Source organism: Corvus moneduloides, chromosome 4, assembly GCF_009650955.1.
Source record: "Corvus moneduloides isolate bCorMon1 chromosome 4, bCorMon1.pri, whole genome shotgun sequence".
Classification (NCBI taxonomy): domain Eukaryota; kingdom Metazoa; phylum Chordata; class Aves; order Passeriformes; family Corvidae; genus Corvus; species Corvus moneduloides.
In genome coordinates, this window is record NC_045479.1 from 5,423,209 (window position 1) to 5,446,281 (window position 23,073).

General features: G+C 41.8%; 1 protein-coding gene across 20 annotated transcripts in view; it reads right to left on the reverse strand.

The window, feature by feature from the left end:
* CACNA1C (calcium voltage-gated channel subunit alpha1 C) overlaps nt 1-23,073 on the reverse strand; it is a 465,854-nt gene that overhangs the window by 186,581 nt on the left and 256,200 nt on the right. For all 20 annotated transcript variants that reach the window (XM_032106990.1, XM_032106978.1, XM_032106993.1 and 17 more), the window contains exons 4-5: nt 10,853-10,992; nt 3,806-3,945 (exon numbers count right to left, since the gene is read on the reverse strand). In XM_032106990.1, the coding sequence (XP_031962881.1) occupies nt 3,806-3,945; nt 10,853-10,992 (280 nt within the window). The remainder of the gene's footprint in view (nt 1-3,805; nt 3,946-10,852; nt 10,993-23,073) is intronic.

A 23,073-nucleotide genomic window follows, 5' to 3' on the forward strand; every position in this document is an offset into this window, starting at 1 on the left:
AAATGTTTAAAACAAGTTTTAAAATATGTAATAACATCAAACCGAGAGAGAAGAGTAATCAACAGAAAACTCTTAGCACAAAGGGGCTGACTTGATTCTGTCCCTAGAAAGCTTTACGATGCTTCACACTCCTGCCAAAGGAGATACTGGGTAAGTTTCCAAGACACTAAAGTGATTAAGTTTTGGTAGACATGCTGATTTTGCACTTGTCTACTTAGGTCCATCAAGGGAATTGTTTTCCTTCTCTCTCCTTTCTCAAACCATTATATTGATCTTAATGCCACACATTAAGACAGGTGCTCCCAGGCATGAGTGAAGTTTTTCTTACAAGGAGACTGCTTTGGTACTCCAGCAGCAAAGTTCTTTCAGTGACCAAAATAAAGCATGCACTGCAAGAACTGTGTTAAGATGACAGTAACAGAATAGTGGAACAGTGAAATCTGACCTCTGTATCAATGATATCAAGTGCTTAGGTCTCATTTTCAAAAGTGACTTAACTACGATGAAACCTAAATCATCCATGTGCTTTTCAAAGTAATCACCATTAATCTACACATTAATGCTGGCCTAGAAGGACTGGGTGTGGGCCATTTTTCCAGAAGCAGCAGGACTTTAAAAACAGTGGGGAGGGGAAAAAAAAAAAAGAGTTTGCTTAATTAGCTCTGAAACTCTATTTTGTACACAAAGCAGCTGCCAGCACTGGGATGAGAGCTGTGGGAAGCATCTAATCTACTGCTCTGCCACACACCTCACACAATCACCATAAGAACTGTACTGCTCACTCAAAAAAAAGTTTTCTGGAAAAGAACTCAAACTACTTTAAAACAAAATCTAATGCACAAAAAACCCCTCATACCAAACCCAATTGAATTTCTTGGAAATGTGTAAATACTTAACGCTATTTTTTGAAGTTGTACTGGGAACCCAAAGACATTCAGTTCAGTGCCTTTGAAGCCTTCTCCCACGATGGTGTTAGCTTTTTGTGACATGGATAAAAAATGTCTGTCTTATCTTTTGAACAAAATGTCTGTTTTCTTCCTTATGACAAGGGGTCTTGTGAATGTTCATACAACCACAAAGCGTAAAAGTGTCATCTGTTCTCTTAAAGATTATGAAATATTGATATGCCCACAACCATCATCCAGATGTAGTCTTCAGGCTTTGTTAAATTCATGATCTCAAACCCTTTTGATTTTAGGAGGTGCTAACGTAATCTGGGGCCTTGGACAGTTTGAGCCTAACAAAGATTGTCAAAGGTACCTTTTTGCTTGTCTGCCCGTGGGTGAACCAGCTTTGCTTGCACATGAACCATTTATTGCACTGGACAGTCCCCCATTTCTTGGTTGAGACATTTATTGGCAAGAGACAGCCAAGTCCCAGGAATTAAGCATGCATGGGACTTGGAAAAAAGGGATTGTGAGTTCTTAACATCCCCTGTCCATCTATCTGTAACTGTTAGATTGTCGTGTTGACCTAAATGTCCAGCACTGGTAGCCAAGAGGAGACATAAATAATTAGAAGCCACTTCTGGAAGTGTTAAATCTTGAACTTTTGTTTCCAGCTCTTGATCCGCAAAAGACAGACACCAGTGGTTTACTTCAGAGGGCAACTAATATGTCTTTCCCCCACCTCAAATCAAACTTATGTGGAAACTCTCTATATGCTAAGACAAGTCTTTAAATGCATGAACCTGAACACAAAACATGTCCCTCTTAAATTGGATTATTTCCTATGGATTGAGCCAGAGAGAAAAAAACTCACGTAAACTGCTTGTGACTCAGAAAAAATTATTCCATGCTGCAAGCCAACCTCTCCACCTCAGACAACCTATTTCCCAAGACCAATCCTAATGAATTTAAGATTTGCATGCAAAAATTCACCATGTGTTTCACAAATTTGTTTTATAGGAATCATTGTGCTTTACACACTTTTTTCCAAGTAGTGGCAGTTAGATCTGGACCTCAAGCCAAGCAGCAGATGTTGGAATTTCCATGCAGAAGGCGGCTGCCAGTGACCCAGAGGATCCCCCTTACTAAAGAGATGCTGCTTCCATACAGAGTCTGTTAAGTGAGAAGGAATTGCAGCGTATGTTACATTCATGTAATTTTAGGACAAATCTGTGCAGGTTTTCTTCCTTACAGGGGAAAAGTCTTGTGCGTTTTGGAAGGGCAAGGAAGCAAAAAGCATTTCTTTAGAGATGGCAAAACACTGCAAGTGCAATATTGGTAACTCACCCACTGGTGCTTATGGTGCCTCAGGGACCGAACTTGAATGGGACCTGAGACTTGACTTCTAAACCTCTGCACTAAACTTACGTAAGAATGTAATCCTGTAATGTGCTATTTATGGTTAGCTCAGGCAATCTTATCTAAAAGGCCTCATGAGAAGAGTTATGCTCTAATACATATGGATGCGATAACATCTATTCTAGGCTAATCAACAGGCATTTGTACAATTAAAAAGTGCCCAGTCAAGATTGAGGCTGTATTAGCTACAGATCTCAGTAGGCTTTTTAAAGCCACGCCAGCCCCCAAGAAGCCTGGTTTAACAAATATGTCCCTAGTCAGAAGCAGAAGGATTAACAGAGGGTATCTGTCAGGTGAAGTTGGTGGTTTGCTTGCTTCACACTGCACTAGCATTTTGTTGCCCAGACCAAATATTTGTTAGGCTGCACCAGGCTCCCTGTCTTTCTTCTGGTACAAATTAAATACTTCCCTTGATGAGAAAACTCACAAACGGACTGTTAGATAGTCTACACTGGGATTGAGATTGTATATGGATACGGATACGAACTGTGTCAGACTTGGTTCCCTCAGCTTCCTCGGGTCCTCCAGGAGCACCAAGCACACAGCTAAGCTCAGTCTGTGTCAGAACAACTGATGCCACAGAGTTTATGGCAACTCCACTCAAGGGTTTTGAATGACTAAGATAGAAGTACTCTAAGACACCAGCCTAGCAAGATCCTCAAATAAAAATAAACAAAGTGCCCCCTAGAGCTATTCTGGAGAAGATTAACTCCTTTTGTGCTTACTACATCTCTCTTTGCTATAAACGTGGAAAGCAGTGACAGTTTTCAACCACCTCTGTCTCCAGAAGGTAAACAGGTCCCATCCATAACAAGCTCTCAAGCCAAATGGTATAATCTTCTCACGTTGTCATGTCCATGTTCCACCTCCACAATGGAACTACCAGACTTAGTTACTCATAGCTTCATTGTAAATAAGAAAATGGTTGAAAGACTATCAAAGGCTGCTTGAGGACTTGCTCAGAGGCATTACAAATAATTTAAGCAAATCGAGCTAACAGAGAACGTGAGTGTGTCATTGCCCTGTATTCTGTTGCTTCTAAATTGTTCCCAGTGCTCCTGATGTGAACATCACATGCAAAGAAGAAAATGCATTTTTAATGAAAAAGTTCCTCTCCCTCCAAAACCAACACACATAAGCATACAGAATTTCCATCAAAGTCAAGAATTTGTAATACCAAAACTTCCCTGTGATTTCACAAACCTTTAAAGGATTTTATGCTTGAAATCACAAAAATCCTGGATCTTCCCCTTTCGTTGTTTAAAAAGGTTGCACAATCAGACAGATATACCATGAGATTTCCATTCTCTTCAGCTCTGCTTTGGTCATCCTTTGATTAATATCACGTTTATCACGAACACATACATTTGGAAAAAGTCTTCCCCCACACACCAAAAATAACCTGCATCACGCTCTGTCTTCAAAATTGTTACACAAATTACCCCTGCCCCATGCCACACCACAGACATACTCAAAGGGAGAGCAATGGCATTACTTACTGGGAACCCCAGACACCAGCCGTAGTGGACGTAATACTCGGAAAGCCCGCAGTGCTTTAACATCGAATCCGGCACCTTTTCCTCCTATTGAATTCCCCCCATCTGCTTTGGTTGCTTGTTCTAAAATTGCACTAAAAAGCCTGCAAAAAGAAAGAGGAAACAATCTGTAGGCAGACAGCAAGGCTTGGGCTAAACAGGAACAGAGATCGTCACCATCATATCACCCAGACTATCTCACAGACCTGTGAAGAGTGTCACACCTCTCTCTCAACATTCACATATGGTGCAGGAGACACAGACTCTTCCCATATGCAACAGCCTATTGGTGATGTCTATACCATTTGCAAAACACTTGTTTCTGGAGCAGACATAAACATGACATGCTCCTCCTTCATGATCCTCCATGGCTCCTTGCAGCCAGCTATGGACTACCAACACTTTGCTCTCTTTATTAACCAATTATCCACCTTGGGGGAGAAAATCACCACCCTTAATTAAGCCAATCATTAATTATCTGCCACCCATTTTACAAAGAATTAAGATTCACCAATGTCACTGCAGGTAGAACTTGGTGCAAACTCGAGGACCCATCAAGGGCCAGTTTTAGATAAAGGACTATGCTCACACTGCGTGCTTGTGGATCCATTTGTAAATCCCCTGATGCACTGGCTAAGGAAAGTGCAAAACTGTAGGAGTCCTATTATTAGAATGTTTTTTTATACCAGCCTTTATGTTTTATCTTGGCTAATAGGAGTAGTTGCTTTAAGGAGAAGATGTCTCACTCAGAATGCATTTAAAAAGCAGAGCAAGGAAGAAAAGACAATGTTCTTTTGTAAAATACCTGAAGGCTCACCCTATCTGTTAATAAGAACTTGATTTAATAAATTAGCTTTCAGGAAGCAGCTTCCATTTTTCTGGTAAAACATTAGTACGTTTGGGGGAGGACGGATTCCTCATGAATTTGCTAATGATATTGCTTTCAGCCTTGAAATCCTCAGCTTGAACCCGGCCAAATTCAGTAGAGGTTAAAAGCTGTTCCAGCCTAAATGGATGTTTGGCTCTCTGTAAAAAAGGCTTGTCTGGGAGAGGCAGAGACCCCTTGGCCCGTAGGGTGCCATGGAGGTACCACAGACAACTTGAAAGAAACTTCCTGGGATGCAAGAACCAGACTGGATGGGGCAGCCTGGGTACAGCAGTGGTTTCTCCCTGCGGTGCCCCTGTCAGGATCTCACCCTTATCCCAACTGGCACATTCCACAGAGAGCCCCCAGACCATGGATCAAGCAGAAGCTGAGCTGGCTGGTGGCTTAACAAGGAGCTGCAATGCCTGCAGCCTGCAGATAAATCTTAGGGACAGGGCCACAAACACAGGGAGCTTGCCCTGGATAGGAAAAGGACGATTCATTTACTGAAGCATCTAAATCAACGCATTTCCCCCAGCACTACATCCACACAAAAATGCGGATTAGGGGACTGCAAATGCGAAATTCCTTTCTTAAGCAGGTTTTTTTTTTTTTAATTTTTTTAAAATCCATATTAGGAGTCTTATAAAACTTGTCAGATGTGACTGAGGAACTCCTAACTGGATCTATTCAAAGCCTCAACTTCAAGCACCACAGAAAGATTTAACAACTAGGTAACGAGCGTGGGAAAAACTGTGTGTGGGGAGGTTGGATGCTGAGTTTGTCGGTGTTGCAGACTGAGAAGCAGGATGCAGAGAAGACAAAAACAGAGCCCATGAGAAATACTGCATTGACTACAGATATCACAGAGAGAGACAAACAAGGGTTGAGGCAAAGAACGTGAATTATTGGAATCTATGTATTTCTTGAGCTGTGTACACAAATTATACAGTTGCAATTATCTGATGGTCTTCATAATAGAAACACTGTAGGTCAAATTTGGCCTAATGTATTTTCACTAAGCAACTGATTAAGCTCTAGCAATGTGCTCTGTTTCACATTCAAACATTTCTATCTTCCCAGTCCACAGAATTCCCATAATAGGTGATGAGTGACATACCTATACAACAGTCCCAGTCTCCTGGGATCCTCTGAAGGAAAAAGAATTTACTGCAAGAAGGCTTCTAATACTGTTTTTCAGCTCCAGACCAGGAATCTCAAGGAACGCTGAGTCAGCAATTGTGCAAAACTGAGGGCCCATTTTCCTGATCCCCATTTTCACTGGCCCCCTCTTTTACCAAAGAGCAGCTCCTGGCATTGGGCACCAAGGCTGTTTCTGCTGCCACTTGTACAGTGACCAAACCAGACTGCTCTAGAATTCTGCTGCCCAAGCAATGTCCTAAATTAGTTCAGGAGGGGCAGAAACTCACCCATAGGATAGCTCACTCCTCTGGAGATAGAGCCTGCCTTCCTGGACCAGTGCAGCTCCACTGCAGGCCAGTTGGCCTTATTTGTGTGCTGCAGCACTGACGTGCTAAATGTGCTCTTTTGAGGTACCCCCAGTCACCTGCCTACTGCACCTCAGGAATAATTTGCAGTAATTCCTGCTGCTCCTCATTTAAAAACCTACATTTAAACTCGAATCCCATTACTCCTGCTAATCCTACTTTAATGCATTTACTCCATGCTTAATATCTCCCCTGTACTAATCCTGCTTTTTACCAATGCATTACAACTTCTTATTTCTCTCATTTATTTCACTCTCTTTGCCTTCAGTAGGCCAGACTGTGCCCAGTGTGGCCTACTGAATCTCTGCTCTGCTCTTCAAATTTATAGTACGTCTTGTCAATTCTTCTTCTTTGTCCTCACCACCTCCCTCAATCAGGGCATGGGCACATATCCATGATGTACAGCTACAAAATGCTCTTAGTTTTTGCAGATAATATGTTTTCTGAGACTAAACCAGCCAGAGGGACGTTAAACTACTGATACAACAGATGAAGCCAGAGCCTTCTGTCTTACATCTGTATAGGAAATTCTGCTCTTTGATGAAAACCTTTTGGGAAAGTTTTCAGTAGGTGTGGTGGAGCGAGGTACAGTTCTTTCTCGGTAGGTGAGTTTGCATGCTCCAAGCACAGGGTGAGAGAACACTGTGCTGACAAAGAAATCAAAGTTTGATGGCACAAAAAATGCAAGAGAGATAATCTCTTGCAGCCACTGAAAATCTTGCCATTAAAAAAACCCCACAAAAACCAGACATCAACCTTATTTCCTTCCACCTAACTACTTTCTGCCAGCCTAAAATCATGGCCCATTTTCATTTGGATATCATACTTCCCACTGATGAAGCACAATTGCATCACCTCAATTTCTGAATTTTGCTTGTGACACGACTACACCTTAACTAAATTCATCTGACAAACATGAACTATAAGAGCAGAAAACCAAATTTTTATCACACACGTATGGACATGCTCCATGGTTTGTTTGGGGTTTTTTACAGCTACCTGTGATGTATGAAGCTAGCTTCGTTCTGTTTTTCTTTCTTATATTTTTCTATTTCCCTTTAGATATTTGAAATATCAAAAGGGTTTTCACTTTGCTAGGTGACCCCAACAGCAGCATGATAAGGCTGTAACCTGCTCTTCATCTCTTTCTCTGTGGGGAGTACACCGTGATTTTTATAGCATAAAAAGAAGAACTTGTCAAGGGCCTCCAAAATACAAAAGAAAAACAGAGGGCTTGGTATTTCTAAGGCCAAAAATCAGCAGAAAAACATAGCTGAAAAAATCCTCTTAGGTATAAAAAAAAAGTAAAATACAAAGGGTTTTTTCACAGTGTTTTACATTTCACCTGTGACTTGTGAGTGTGAAAATGTTTGGATCTGCCCCCTAGAAACTCCCCACAGGTCTTCAGAAAGACATAAACTGTCACCACATTTTTCAGCCTGATCTGACTTCAGATCTTGTCCAAATATCTTCACTGCTTACCTTCCCAAGTAAGACTATAATACTGCCTTTCAAATTACACCACCCTTTTTTCTGGCAGAAGTTACAGGTCCTTGGAGAATGACTGTGCTTGGCAGACAAGCCACAGCACTACCAGGAAAGACAGATACTCTTCTATCACAGTATTGTCAAGCTGGTCTTCTCTCAAGAGAAATTTCCTAACGTTAAGGGATGTCACTGTGATTCCTGAAAGTTTTGGTGTTTTCCTAAAGAGGAACAGCAAAAATGAAGGAAGTGGGAGACAATTTGGCTAACCATTAGTGTTTGTGGGCTGTGCCTCATGGAGCAGTTTAGGGGTCTGGTCTCTACTCTTAACTAATAATGTTGGTAGAGCCTTTGATTGCTACCCTTACACAAACGTTCTTTGAAGCAGCATTTAAAGTGCTGCTATGGCAAGGTCAGAGACTATTCAAAGAGAAGCCAGAATCAAGTTCTAAAAGATATAGCTGATGAATAAGCTGGTCTCCCACACTTCAAGAATGACAAGCTGCTGCAAACCTACAGGTCTAAAGCGCATCCTTTTGCCAGAAAACCTAGCAGTTGTGTTCAGTGCTTCCCTCTGCTGCTGTTGCATATTCCTGTGGCCTTGTTAGAATCACTGACTCTAAAATCCCTTTGGATACCAGGGGACCTATCTTCAGAAGGCAGGGGAGATTATACAGGCACACTGTTATGAACATTTTTTACAGGAACTGTGACTCCCTTCTAAAATTTATACCCGGTCCTACATGTGTCCATTTTTCTCTTACTCTACCGATTAGTTCATTTTAAGGTAAAGAAAGACAGATGCCCTATTAGCTCTTGAAATTTATATGTGGTGAGCTGGGTATAGGTGGATTTGAAAGATCTAAAACTTTTCTTTGTTTTGCTCCTTTAACTTCCAACAGCACTTGAAGAAGTGCTTCCCACCCGGCCTATGTTCTGTAGCAAAGGCATTCACCATTGAAAATGAAGATGATTGGTAAGGCAGAGCAAACACAAATGGCAACTACAACAGTTGTACCATCCTTTGCCCCACACACCAAACAGATCCCTCTGCCCGGTGCTACAGCTGTGTTCAAATTACTCAGCTTTCCCCAATAGCTCCATTGACAGGCAGAGAAAGGCACCACAGGGAAATGTTATCAGCACTTGCTTTCTTCCTCCTTCCTCTCTCTCTTCAAAATCTATGTTAAATCTTTTCCATGGGGCTTCCTGCCTGGCAAAATATTCAAATACACTGAAGTTTAAACATAATGTCACTGAGGGATTTCAGACAGCCCCTAGGAAAAGAGGACAGGGCAGGAGAGGAACAGATGGTATCACCACGTAGATTTTGCAGAGGGGTTGTGGAGAGGAAAAGCAGAGCACCAGCCTTGGCTGTGGTACTGTACGAGTGAGTTTAAACAGATAAACATCAAAGGAACCCATCCGGCCTTGAAGTGGATCTGTCACTTGAGATTGTTACTATTCAACAGAGACCTTGGGGTCTTGGCCATGTTTATTATACTCATGCAATCCTTCCCCAGTTACATTTTTTGTTCCCCATCTAGTGACTAAGAGCTGCTGGAGGCAAAAGCAGATAGAAGAGCGGAGAGCTGCAGCTTCTGTCATTGGCAAGGGAATTAATTTCAGCCTGAATATCGTCTTGCTGATTAACTGCCCTAGTAGGAAAATTGAAAAGGACTGTACTTAAACGAGATATAATGCTGCTCTCTCACAGTCCAATGGAAAAAGAGGGAGGTAATGTGTCCTCTCTTTAAAATGCCTCTTTCTCATAAAAATGAAAAGGGAATAATCACATTGACGGGAGTTTTGTTCTTCAATGTTTCTTCAACTTAGGCAGCAATTTCCAAACAGGTGAGATATCTGAGGGCATTCAAAGGCAGAACCAACGATGGAATTGGACATCAATACCAGGGGAGGGGGTGGGGATTTTCCAATTTTCAGGTACTGATATGCTATGGGATCCTCTGTGGGTAGGAACAAAGGAGAAGCAGAGTGGACATTGCAGTAAGGAGAAGCTTTATGTCCACATGGAGGCAGAGAGGTCTTGAGACTAAGAATAGGCTTCAGCCTGTTCTCCTTCCCCTTCACTGGGAATTCTCCTTCCACCCACTTTTATCCATGGTGACGGGAAGGGGGAGGTATTGGGAAGCACACAGCAGTTTGCTGATTAAATATTTTGGGGCCACCACAAAAATGGTCAGGAAAGCGGATTGGTTTGGGGCAGAAATTATGAGGGGGTTTTGATGACTAGGAGGGTCCCCTTTGACATTTTCCCTATGAGCTGATGCAGGGTTTCCTTGGTAAAAGAGGTGAAAAGACTACAAGTTTTTGTGGGCGAAGAAATTCTCTAACAATGGAGCAGTGGGAGGATGGGACAAATTATTCAGGCAAAGAAATACTTGTTCTCTTTGTCTTCAGTGGTAGTTTATCCTTCACCTCTTCCCTTCAACAACCACAATTCCAATCACTTGCTTATCTCTTACCCTCAGGTAGAAAAAGCAGAAGCTGTATTATTTTGCTTTTATTCAAATAAATTAAATGCCAAACTTGAAAAACATGGAGGGGAATAAGAGAATTAGAAAGGTTGCAGCTCAAAGATGCAATTTGACCTACAATAGTAAAACTAGTCTTTAAAAAGGTTAAAAGATTAAAAGGGGAAAAATTAAAAGCATTGAAATCACCAGCTGAGCAGTGCAATAGAACTGAAGGATCTTACTTTTATTTTCAAGTAGGAAGACCTGGGATTTAAATCTTTTTTCCATCTTTCAGAATGAGAAACATCAGTAAATATTCACAAGATGGCAGAATTTATCTGTCATCAAACTCTTAATCTTAATTAGGGGATTACCTAGATACTGTTTTTTAATATTCATACAGATTTAAAACCAAATGCATTTTCTTGCAGTTAAGCATATTCAGGCAATTGACTTTATCCAACAGCTTTGGATTGCTTTCTCTTTTTATCCCTGTTCCCAAAGAGCAGTTTAATTTCCCTGCAAGCCCTTAAAACGGTGTTTGTCGGAGGAACACGGGACAGCAATGTCTAACATCACCCATATATAATAAAGTATTCACCCACCCTCGTGCTCCCAAAGGTTGCCAGTATCCCCATGTGGACAGGGCCTTGAAAAACAAACTGTTGGTACTCACCCTACTACCACAATTATAAAATCTAGTAAATTCCAGCCATTGCGGAGGTAAGCGTTGGGGTGAAAGAGAAGTCCGTATGCTATTACTTTTAAAAATGCTTCCACTGTAAAAATTATGAGAAAGAGATATTCCACTCGTTCCTGGGGAAGATAAGAGAACAAGAGAGACAAAGGTTAGTGAGTGACAAATCATGGAGCAGGATGTTTTCTTTTGTCCTAGTCCAGCCCTGCAGCCTCCAGCTCACTGACTGCCACCTGGGTACACCTCCCACTCTCAGCTTGCTGCCCAGAGGGCTCTGCTCCTCACTCTTGCATGGCCTCCAGTCACTCTGGCACTACAAATGGCAATAAATTTCAGTTACATTCTGAAATTTGCTGCCCTTGCCTTGGCAGGGAGTGACCCCTGCACAGGTCTGTGCCAAGCAGGAGGGGAGAGGGTCGACAGGAACTTCCCAGCCCTCAGCTCTCTGCAGCGCACGTGGGCAAATATTGTCAGCCATCAGGATGAACTGCATCTGCCTCTGGAGAGGAAACGTTGCTGCATGCAGTGCTGTGGAGAGAGATGGGGAAAAAATAAGAGGAGCCCACCTGAGACTGATGCATGTGTCAAACTGAGCCTTCTTTGGGATTCCCTTTTCTATTGCTGGGGAATAAGTAGGCTGAATATTGGTGATAAGTGATTCACAGATCAGGCTGACTAACGCTAGAGGCTTTTAGTCATCCTGTCAGAATTGTACATATCCCTGTGAAATGCAGGCTGCAATTAAGCATCTCCAAACAAAGGCACTTCCAGTTACTGTACAGCCCGATTTAGGACAAACAAGCAGGCTTCTGGAATCAGTGCACAGGCTCACCATCTCTCGCCCTTGGGGTTTTTAGCCCCAAGTGTGGAATAAGGATAGCAGTACTGCAGAAATGGTAGGGATCTCCACCTAAGTAGGAGGGAAACTGCAGCATTAGGTAATCACTACACAAGTGCTGCGTGGCAAGCTGAGTGGGAGATAAGTACGTGAAAACTAGATGACAGCAAAAGGAGACCAAGTCCCTACAAGGTTAAACTACAAAGTTATTGAAAGTTCTCACTGAAGGAATCAAATCCGAGATAAATGCAAATTAAAACATCCTAGGCATTCCTGTCATATCTTAAAGGATACCCAGCACAACAGTCAGACAGGTTACTCGTTTTCTTTTCAGCTCCAAATTGCAACTGCCCTGTTCCTCTGTCCAGCTGAATGCATGTATGGCATTTTCATATTATACAGCACTGTAAAATGAGCAGGATTACAAAAATATTAATTCCATCATTTGACAGCTGCCCATTTGAATATCTTCCATTCAGCTCCAGGTAATTAAGAACTCTCTAGAAGCCTGCAGATCAAAACCAGCCATTGCCAGTTCATCTGCATGTTTACATTAACGTGATATTTTAAATGGCTGAGAAACTCCATCTGACAGTAGCAGGCACATGTTTGTGCTTTAAAATACTGCTGGCTTCCCTCAGACAATGCTTTCCCGATGCCTGCAGTATCCCCCAGTGCTCAGTACAAGGAACACGTAAAAAAAGAAAAAGTGTCATTCTGCAGTTATCTGATCCAGTAGTAAAGCTTTTGAACACACCCACAGCAGAGAATTTGTCTGTCATTGTCCCAGATGGAGACACAGCAGCACACTAAGGATTTCCCTTCCCTTGAACTCAGAAAAGGAAACAACAGCATACAATACTATGTTCCCAGCTCTACAAACAGTAAGTGCTTGCAACCAGGAGTCCAACCGTGGTCCTGGGCACAGGAAGGAGCTCCATGATGGCCTGCACGCTCCTAGAAGGGACCGACATAGTGGCCCTTGTCCTTCCACTACAGCTGAGAACTGAACGAGTACCAATACACAAGTCACAGGGAAACAGACCCAAATGATCCGTCTCCACACACACATTTGTAAAGTAGGACCAGCTATTGTGAAATCTCTCAAACAAAACCCAAAAGATATGGAAAATGAGCCCTCGAAGGAAGTCCATGCGGTCTTCCCAACTGCCCTGCACCTTTGTGCTGCCACATGGCTCTGCCAACACGGCCCGAGGCACAACCCCACACAGACAGCTCATGAAAGCTCTGCCTCATGGAGCAATGCCCCACGTCTGAAAGGACAAGTTAAGCCTGCGTAGAGATTGGAGAAAGGTAAAAATGGGCTCTGAGGGGGAAGAACCTGCCCTGAACTGAGGATGGGAGTAGGGAGTGCTGTGCCTGAGATGGACATGGCCTCATTAGTGCCAAATGAACACCTTTGAGGATGGAAACAAAGATTTCTCTCATGGCAGCCCAACCCAATAATTAGTCTTTCTCAATCCCTGTTTCAGCCAGGAGCTTTCCACAGTTGAGGGCAGACTCCCTTTCCCTCCCACAAAAAAGGGCCAAACTGCTCCTCATTCTGCCTTTGAGGCTGCCCTGCACACTCAGTTCATCTCCCTCTATAAACACACACGGGCTCATGACAAAGCGTTCCAGGCCCTAAAACCAGCCTTCCCCTAAAGCCTCTCTCAGTAGCTGCAGCTCAGTCTCTACAAGGGGATGTGGAGGAGCCCACCCTCTTGTTCAACAGCTCCAGGTCCCATTAGCAGCAGGTGGGCAGAACAGGTGAAGTGGAAGGCCTAAGGCTGATCCCATGCCCAGCAATTCAACAGCAAACACTGTCATTGGCATCCAGGGACAAACGCTGCTGCCAGCTCTGCCTGGCTCCGTGCTGCACAGCCACAGCGCTGGGCAGGCCTGCCTGGCCAGCACAGCCTTTCCACTCCATGAATTTCCCTGAAATACCTCTACTAATGCAAGCAAAAAAGTCCATGGAAGCAAAGACTTGGGAAAATTCTGGAACCCCTTTTTTTTTCTTTAATTACTATTTTAAAAATATTTACTGCTGCACAGAGCAGACAATATATCAACAACTAACGTGTTCCATTTGGCTGGGTTTAGGAGCCTCATACCTTTTCTGTCTTCAAAGATGCCTATGGGACTACAGACACTTTTTGTTATCGTAATAAATGCTGCTTGTTGAACCATGTCATTGAGTTAATAACGTGCCAAAGTTTTGCACACGCGTGTATGTACACCTACACATTGATATATACATATATACATACACAGCTACAAGCTGTTTGAATAAATTCCTTACAGTCAGCTAAGGTGGAAAGATCCATAAAAAATAAAATTCTATAAAAGCTTCTGAAATTAACATAAGACACAGAATTTCGAGCAGAGGATAGATTTTATGATCCTCTGCACTTAATTTAATGATTTCAGGGTCTTAAACTGAAGGAAATATACTGCTGAGATGAAACAGTGCAGCTGCTCCAAGACCATTTCAGAAAACTACTCCTGCACAGACTCAAAAAGAATTTGAAAAGCCTACTAAATAATTTGTGTCCCCTTTTCTTCTTACACTATAAAACTAAAGAGCCTCTATGAACACAGCATAACTCAGTAATGACATGGCATAACTGAGTTCCCCGGAATGTGGATTGCAGTCTGAATTCTGATGCCACCTTGCCCAGTGAGCCCAGAGATGTGACTCAGCCACTCCCTGCCTCAGGTTAGAAGTGACAGGACCGTCTCTCACCCTCAGCAGCCACAGAACAATGAATCTGCCTCTGCTAAATGGGCGTCTGCACTTCTGACTGCTCATTTGAAGCTTTGCTCTCACAGATCAGGTAGACCAGGGCCCAGTGTTTCAATCTCCCAAGGGACACAGCACTGCAAAGCATCCATCATCCCAACTCTTCTGAGAACATAATTTGATACAATTTCAGAAGAAACCAAGCTAGACAAATACTGGTATTTCTCTTTGAGAGAGTTCCCTGCTGACAGGAAGGGAGGCAGCTGAGCACTACTTTTATGGGACTGAAAGGAGATAGCAACAGCATTGCCCCTTGAAACACTAATCCAAACCACAGCATCAAAAGAGAGGGAACTTTGGAGCTGTGAGAAAAAAGCAATAGTATTTTTATATTTGTCTCTTAGAAGTGGGAACTACGATCATGTGGCTGAGGGACATGAAGCATACTGCAGGCTGTAGAATTACAAAGCAGGAGCTTCCTGCTTGGACAACAGGGACATAAATGTTTTGAAAACCAAAGAAAAAACACCAACAAAATATGAGTGGAAGAAGAGGAAGGATAAAAGTTTTAGAAAGCGGGACAGTCCCTGGAGCACACATGGTCTGGGGCTGGCTTTACGCCTGCTTGATTTTGTGTTGCGTTTTTTTTTGTGGGTATAGGACATGAGCATCAGCTGCCCTAGCTGATAGATTAGCCAGCACTAACACTGCCAAGAAACAAGCTGTACATCATCTTACTCTTAACAAGGAAACAAACATTAACTTACTGTTAAGGCTCTAAGATATATTACCAAAAGAGGATTACTGTATTATGTATGAAACCTCTCTAATCCCATGTGTCGTCCAAAGAAGTCACAGGTTTGGGTTTGTTTATAATTTTTAAACTGTGGCTAATGTCATCTTGGGTTCATAAAAGGAGCGTGAAAACAGGAAATCCGAGGAAATTACTGTAGGGCCTTTCTCCTGTCAGAAAGTGAGTAGACCAGTGCTATTTCTGAGAAATGGTCATCAGAATGATTCACTATATCTTGATCCCAGCTCTCTAAACTCCATCCAGCCAGCAGCACTGCTTGGTTAGAACATTTTCTTTGCAAGAAAGATGAAATCATGATCAGGTTCTTGCATTTCATATGCACCAGTCTAAAGAGTTTACAATCTAAAATTCAATCTCTAAATGTTTCCTCAGACTTTGCTGTCTCTCTCTACTTGCACTCTGATCAGCTTGCTACAAACCCTGTTTCAAAAACTACAGTTTATACGTTTGAGGTAATGAGTCACAAGCGCTGTGCAGTTAGAACCTTTATAGGGCTGCCTGTTTGACCCCAGTTACACCTGAGTCTGCATTATTGTTCCCTCAAGCTTCCTTAAACATAAGAGAATACATTTCTTCAGTAATGCAAATACCCAGATATCCAAGGAAAACAGCAGTATTTTAAGGGCCTCTGTCATATAGGATGTTTTGGCAAAGTTTGCGTAAATAGGCGCTGAAAATACGAATCCGAGTGGAAGCACTCAGACTTTTCCCTAGTAGGGAAAACAATCTTTTCTGGCACTCAGTAAGGAGACTGAACTGCAGTGCTGGGAAAGACGGCCCGGAGACTCCATGAAAAGTGGTTCCATGATTCTTGGATTAGGGGTTATGATCACTTCTGAGTATGGATATCCTCGCTGTACGAATATGGCTAACCTGGAGACTACTGCTAACGTGAATAACTTTGACCTTTGGTGAGGAAGAGCCACATGTGTGCACTTAGAGGATCAATTCAATAAAGAATTTAAGAGAGGTTTGTTGACAATGAGTTACTTCTGAGTGTACTTAGTTACTCAGGAGACATTTTCAGCTAAGCACACATGAAAATATACAAGCATGTGAGAGAATAAAACTTAAAGGAAAGAACATATTTGAATTTTTTTTTACATTTCTCCCTAAAATTACTGTCACTGCAAAAAAAAAGAGGTCATATCCATTTGATGGAGAGAAAGGGATGATAAGGTGTCATACTGCTGAACATAACTCAATTTGCTGTTACTTCTGGTCCTAAAACACAACGTCCCTTCTTCTACATGTTCCCCAAAAAGAACAATCTGAAAATTTAAGCAAAAGAACACTATCTAATTTTACCTGACAAAGCAAGCCCAAAGAAGAAAGTGGGTGACTACCACTGAACTAAAGATTAACACACCATTTTGGTAAACAGAAGTCAGAAGTGCTTCTGAGAAGTTTAAATTCCAAATATGATCAAATATGATTCAAACGCTGCCTGCTCTCCACTCCAGCCAAAGACGGTGTCAGGCTTTCAAATGAGCAGAGTTCAATTCATACCAAGCACTGCAGAAACACCAACTTTTAATCCTGGTAAATGGGGGATTCTCTTTACAGGTGTCCAACACAAGAAGGATAAATGAGAGACAAAATTCTCACTAATATGAAAGAAGGAATTATAAAACAGGAATATAGTGCCAGCCAGCCTTCAGTACTTTATAATTCACAAGGTGCCCACGATGTATTTAAAGAACTTCCCCTGAAATGAATAGAGGAGAGAACACAAATAGTTTTAAATGATCATGGGCATCATACACGTGCCCTGTACTCCGGGGTCCCTTGGCAAACCAATGAATACTTCACGCATAACTCTTTTGCAGAATTTAGTCTATAAGGTCTTTATTTTTCTCAGAGCACTTTGGCAAGGATCAAGCTGAATTTATTTACAGGTTTAGTGGAACTATGCTGTGTGTCGGAGTCCAGCTGTGACGCAGAGCCAAGGTAGAGGGGGTCAATCCCCTGTGCTCGTTACCTTGTACAAACACACCTTCCCTTCCAGTCAGCCACGTGTTCGTACTCACCCAAACCAGAACGCAGAAGATGAATGCCCCAGCTGTTCTGATTTGTCATCGTTTCACCTACACTTTTCACTAACAGAGGGTGGAAAACCAAGTCCCAGGTATACAGAATAATGTAATTATTGGGAGTCCTGCGTTTCAGAAAGGGGTGACATGCCAATAACATTTGGATAATGATACAAGAGGACTATTATTTTAAAATATTTATACTAGAGAAGATTTTGAACAGCTTGATTAATTTTGAAGATGGTCCTGCTTGGAGATAGAATTTAAACTAGACAACCTACAAAAATCCCTATTCAGCTTATATTTTTTCTGAGGCTCTATATGCATGTTTTATAACTCTTAATTCTAGTCCTCAGAATAATCTAACAAACTGCATATTTCCTTTCCATTGTACATTAATGCTTCCCACTGGGATGCCTCATTCTTCACAATAGAGTTGGTCAAGCACCTTTCTGGATATACATAAAGGATTATGCATCCATTCAAACTTAAAATCTGAACTCTGGTGCCAATTAGACAATGTCTAACACTTATAAGATTTTTCTTTACTGTCTTTGTCTAGCAACAGCAGAAATCTCTTGGGTGTTGTTGCTCAAGATTAATTTTTTTTTTTTTGACTGAAATAGAACAATAGGATCCTGCCTATACATGTGTCAAATCCAGAGAATATGTTCCTTACGGGTTCAGATTTTCTTTGGCATGACCAAGAACTGAAGCCATACAAACAGGCCATGAACAAATATTCCAAACCGAACAGCTCTGAAGAGGCAAAGAAGGTTGTATCCTAATTTTTTTTTGTTTTGGTCCACTGCTCTGATTAAACTGAAATGAACTGTCACTTTATATTCTGATCAGACCAATAAGAGATTACCCTTCTAGGAAGAATCAAAATCAGGGAAGGAAGCATAAGGTTTATGACTGAGAGAGCCTCATTTAGGATCTCTGGATAGAAATTAAAAGGTGGCAAGGTGTTGTGTTTTTACCATGCCTAGGAATTAAATTCACCCCTAGAAAAAGCTTTTACTAGTTCCCTTTATGTATTTTTGGGGCAGTGAGGCACTTCAGTGTCTTCTTCCAAGGTTAACACAGCCATTAGAAACACCCCCATCAATTGTCCATGTACCAACCACTGATCAAGAACAGGGCACCAGAAGCATCCATTTAAATCAGAGCAGCCCCAGCACAACAGCTGTATCTAATAGATCATCAGGAGGCATATGTGTCTCATCCACCTCCCAAAATGACTCTAATAAGTGAGAAGTTGGCTGCTCACCACGCTCAGGTGTCTGCACTCAATCACGTATGCAATGAAATACACGAGTCTAGCAGCCACAAAGCACTTCAGTGCTCCATTTTATTAATTTTTAAAATCATTATTAATCTTAAAAAAACATGCTAGTGTTAAACATGGAGTATTTTGTTGCCAGACAGAACTCTGTGTGTGTGTGTGTATCTCTGCTTTAGGAGGGATTCTAGAGAACTATCTAATTAAATAATGATTCATTAGGACAGTTTCTAAAAGGTCTTCTCCACAATGCATCATCTAAGCAGGACACACAGGCACACTTGCTTTTGGAAACAACCCATGTGACCTCAGCAATGACAGCTCTAATGATTTTAGTGTTTTGCACCATCTGTGAGCTGAGTCCTAAAGTCGCAGGTCTGGAGTTCTTATCATGACATCACTTTATCTGATCATCCTTTCACAATCAGTGCTTTCAGTACATTATTTTTCAGAGTCTCTCAAATTCTTAGTGGTAGGCACAAAGCTTAACAAAGGTGAACCCCAACCATCTGACTGCTAAAAAGAAGTGACCCTGCCCCCGTGAGATTGATTAATTTCCAATCAATTACATGATTTCAGGAGCTGACCATTTAACTGCTTGCAATCAACATCATGGCAGCTGTGGTTTGTCTGCCTTAAAAGTTTCGATTTGCCACATGAACAGGCACACTGAGAAACATTCATGGCTGTATTCAGTCATCTTTCCAAAAAGATGACCAGAAATTGAGCCCCAAAATGAAGGACTGAATTCCCAACAGTTCCTCTGAAAATATACCCAGAGTGAGACTTTCTGTGTGCCAAGGATTTTTTACAATCCCCTCATGGGTAAGAGGTGTGGAAGAGTCGTGTTCCATGCCCTTAACTTAATGAAGAACCATTTCCCACAGAAAGTTGGGGTTTGTTTTGGTTTTTTTGTTGTGGTTTTTTTGTTTGTTTGGGGTTTTTTGGGGTTTTGTTGTTGTCGTTGTTTTGGTGGGGGCTTTTTTTTGTTTGTGGTTTTTTTTTACTTTTTAAAAATTCTCTGTTTGTACAAAGTTCTGAATAATTCTAGTGGCATGCCAGGTTAGACTAAAATAGAGTCTTAATCAGGGAGAATTTTGCTACTAATTTTATTTGTCTGTAGGCTGAATTGCCCACTTCTCTTTGTCTTTACAACTTCTCAGGTAACACTAAATAATTATAAACTTCCCCTAAACCCAGGTTGCAGGTGGCACACCCATGTGCTGAGCTGACAGAAGGGATGGTGGTGCCTCTCCCCCACAAGCCCTCAACACAAAGCACATTTCCAGAAGAGAGCAGCAGCCAAAGGAAGGAGGATTTGAGCAGCTCACATGGGGTGAGACCTCAGCAAACATGAGCTCCTCAATAAACCATGGACACATCCAGCACTATTTAGACCCTCTGTGGATCACTCTCAACCACTGAGCTAAGAGCTAGAGCTGCAAGAGAGCCCCTGCAGAGATCTGGCCCTGGACCTCTATTTTTACAGGCACAGGCTTTTTTTCTGACTGACCACCCAGAACAGCTCATCAAATCCCACTTTCGAAACATCTCTGTCAAATGCATTTTAACCCAATCACTCTTGCACATTTTAGAATGCTTTAATTTATGTTTTTAATCTACTACAATTCTTTTATAATTGTTTGTGCAGTGACTCCTGACAGGGAGTGCTTTATAAAAAAATTGAATTTATGACTATTTATAACCTCTCCCTCTTGAAATTTCTCAGCAAATAAATTGGTCCCACAGTTCAGTCTTCCAGGGTTGGGGTTTCTCTGTACACATTCATACAGACACACAATGCACATGCATGAAAGAAAGAGAGAAAGGGACAGAGAAATGGAGTGTGTACGTGTGTATGACCTTTTCTTTCCATGAGTAATTTATGGGCATATTTAACATTCTGTTCACAGTGCTCCTGGCAGACAGGAAAAACACAACTGAAGGGGATGAAAATGAAAAGTTCTTGCAGCTTCTCCATCTCAGGCTCCATCCTTCTTTTTGTGGGACAAAGGTTTTCAGGTTTTGTTTACTACCCCTGAGTAAGTTTCTCTTCGGTGGCTTGCTGTTTGAGCAGACAGGACACATGAAATGAGGCAGCTATAAGGACCTTTGACAACCAGCACATAAAACTCATTTTATTTCCTTAATGGAAGGCTAATTGGTAATTAAAAACATGACTGTGACCTGTGCAGTACCCAGAGAATAGAAATTGATTTCATTTTAAACAGATAAAGCTCCCAGGGCTGCAGCTCTGCAGAGTAGCAAGACTTTCTGGGCAAGGCAAGTGAAAGAAGTGCTTTAGTTTTTAGCAAGTTTTGCTAATCTAGGTAAACCAGGAAAACCCCAAAGAACTTTGCTAGTTCTGCAGTCCCTTGGTTGACTCCCAAGAGCCACTCTGCTGACCCTCACTGTAGCTGCTACCGATGTTGAGACAGACACTGGGACAAGAAGCTGGGAAATGGAATTCGGATTCTTGCCCGGCCTCCTCTCGTCAAACCAGGGCATGAATTCTCATTTCTTGTAAGACAAGCGTGTGCTTCATGCTCCTATGTGTGTGTACTGTAAAGGGACAAACCAGTAATCTTACTGGGTGCCACCAGCTTCCAGGCAGCCAGCCTGGGGTACCCTGAGCCTGCAGGACTCTCCATCGGCCTCACAGGGCCCTCAGCAGTGCTGGGGTGGGTGCAGAGTAATGTGGGGTCACGTCATAACAAAATATTTGGATTTGCTTCAAACAAGCCAAGCACACGGATCTGGGAATGTTAAAACATTTTGGTTCAATAAAAATGTTTAAACATAAGGCTCTGCTATTTCTGCACTGGAACTCTCTGAGAGTTTCCCTTTACAGGCAGTAAAGAGGGGGAATATTGCATATAGAATGCTTCCAGCTTTTCCTACTAATATTCAACAAAACCAAGCTTTGAAATACTGGAATTTTGTGGACAATGCCTGGAGTTCCACCAGCCTGACTTGCAAACCAGCAGGAAAGAAAATTGGAAAAAAAAGACAAACAGCTATGAAATGGGTTAATACATGCTAATGCATTTAATTCATTAAAAACAAGGAAGAAGGATTTCTAATTAAGTTCAGACACTAATAAAGAACAAAGATTGAGCCCATGCCATTTTTTGCAATTGAAAAGTCTGTAAATAACTATAGTGAGCACTAATTATCATGCCAGAAGAGAGGCATCCCATGTATCTGTATTTTCTTTTAGTGTGATAAACCCTTAAGACAATATTTATTCTTATCTAGAAAAACTGAAAATAAAAACTAAGAAAAATATTAGAGTCTGGACAGTGAGAGGTCAAGAATCTTATTAATATCCTATAATGTCCTTTAATTAAACTCAGCTTGATTATCTTCTGGCTAGTTTACAAAAAGGTGTATTCTTCCTCTGTTCCCTGGCTTCAGGGGTAGCTCTGTCTCCTGCAAGCGTTGCAGGCTGTGGGATCTCTGTCTAAAAGGAAAATCAGATTTCAGCTGGCCTATCTGCAAAAAAATAAAAAAAGAGATCTAAATCCCACCCACAACCAGAATTCCCTTTTATCATTTAAGGCAAATTCTTAGACACCCATCACTCAGGGGGGGCAATCCCAGCAAAAACATCTCTAAGAACTCAGCCAGATTTCCTCTACGTCAGAGTACTGCTCAGGGCTGGCAAACATCCTGCCAAATGGACTCGAATTTCAATGATTTTGTGTTCACTTGATGAAAATAAGATGTTACACTCTGTGTTTTCACTCCCTCTGTTCCCAAGGCTCCCTTTCTCTTCAATCACCCTCAGGCTCGGAGCAAACAGGATTCATATTGATCTATCTGAACGTTATTTTTAATGCTATTAATGTTATAGGCTGCTGTAATGGATGTTCTCCACGTTTTTCATCCTGGCTACTTGTTGTGACTGGTCTGTAACACACCAAACCCATCACCTGCCTTGCTGCTGGCCAAGACCCAGCTCTCAGCACAGAAATAAAAGGCAGCTGATGGCTGTGCCTGAGCTGGGATGGGGTTTCCTGGTGCTCAGTACAAACTCCTCACAGGCTGCACACTGTGGGACATTTGCTGGCTCTTTACCCCTCCATCCCCTTCACTGCTTTCTGTACCTTGCAGGTAGTGCATGGGAAAGGAGCTGGGTGAACTCCCTCCCAGGTGCCATTCTAAGAAAATTCTTCTCCTATTGTGTTATCTCCCAGGCAAACATGCAGTGATTATTTCAACTGAAGACTGCCATATTAAATTCAGGAACGTCAAATCAAAATACACATTTAGTGTAGCCAGATGCCTTAAATGGATGGAATTGCAGGCAAAGCTTTTAAAAAATGGTATAGTAAGTTTAGACTAAAAAAAAAAAGGTAAAAATATAAATTTGACAAGCACAATGAAATTTCTCATGAAACAAAGGTCTGATTTTGAAAAAAGATTTTAAATTAAGTCTTTCTATGGACATAATTTGCACCAACTTCCAGAAGGTCTACACA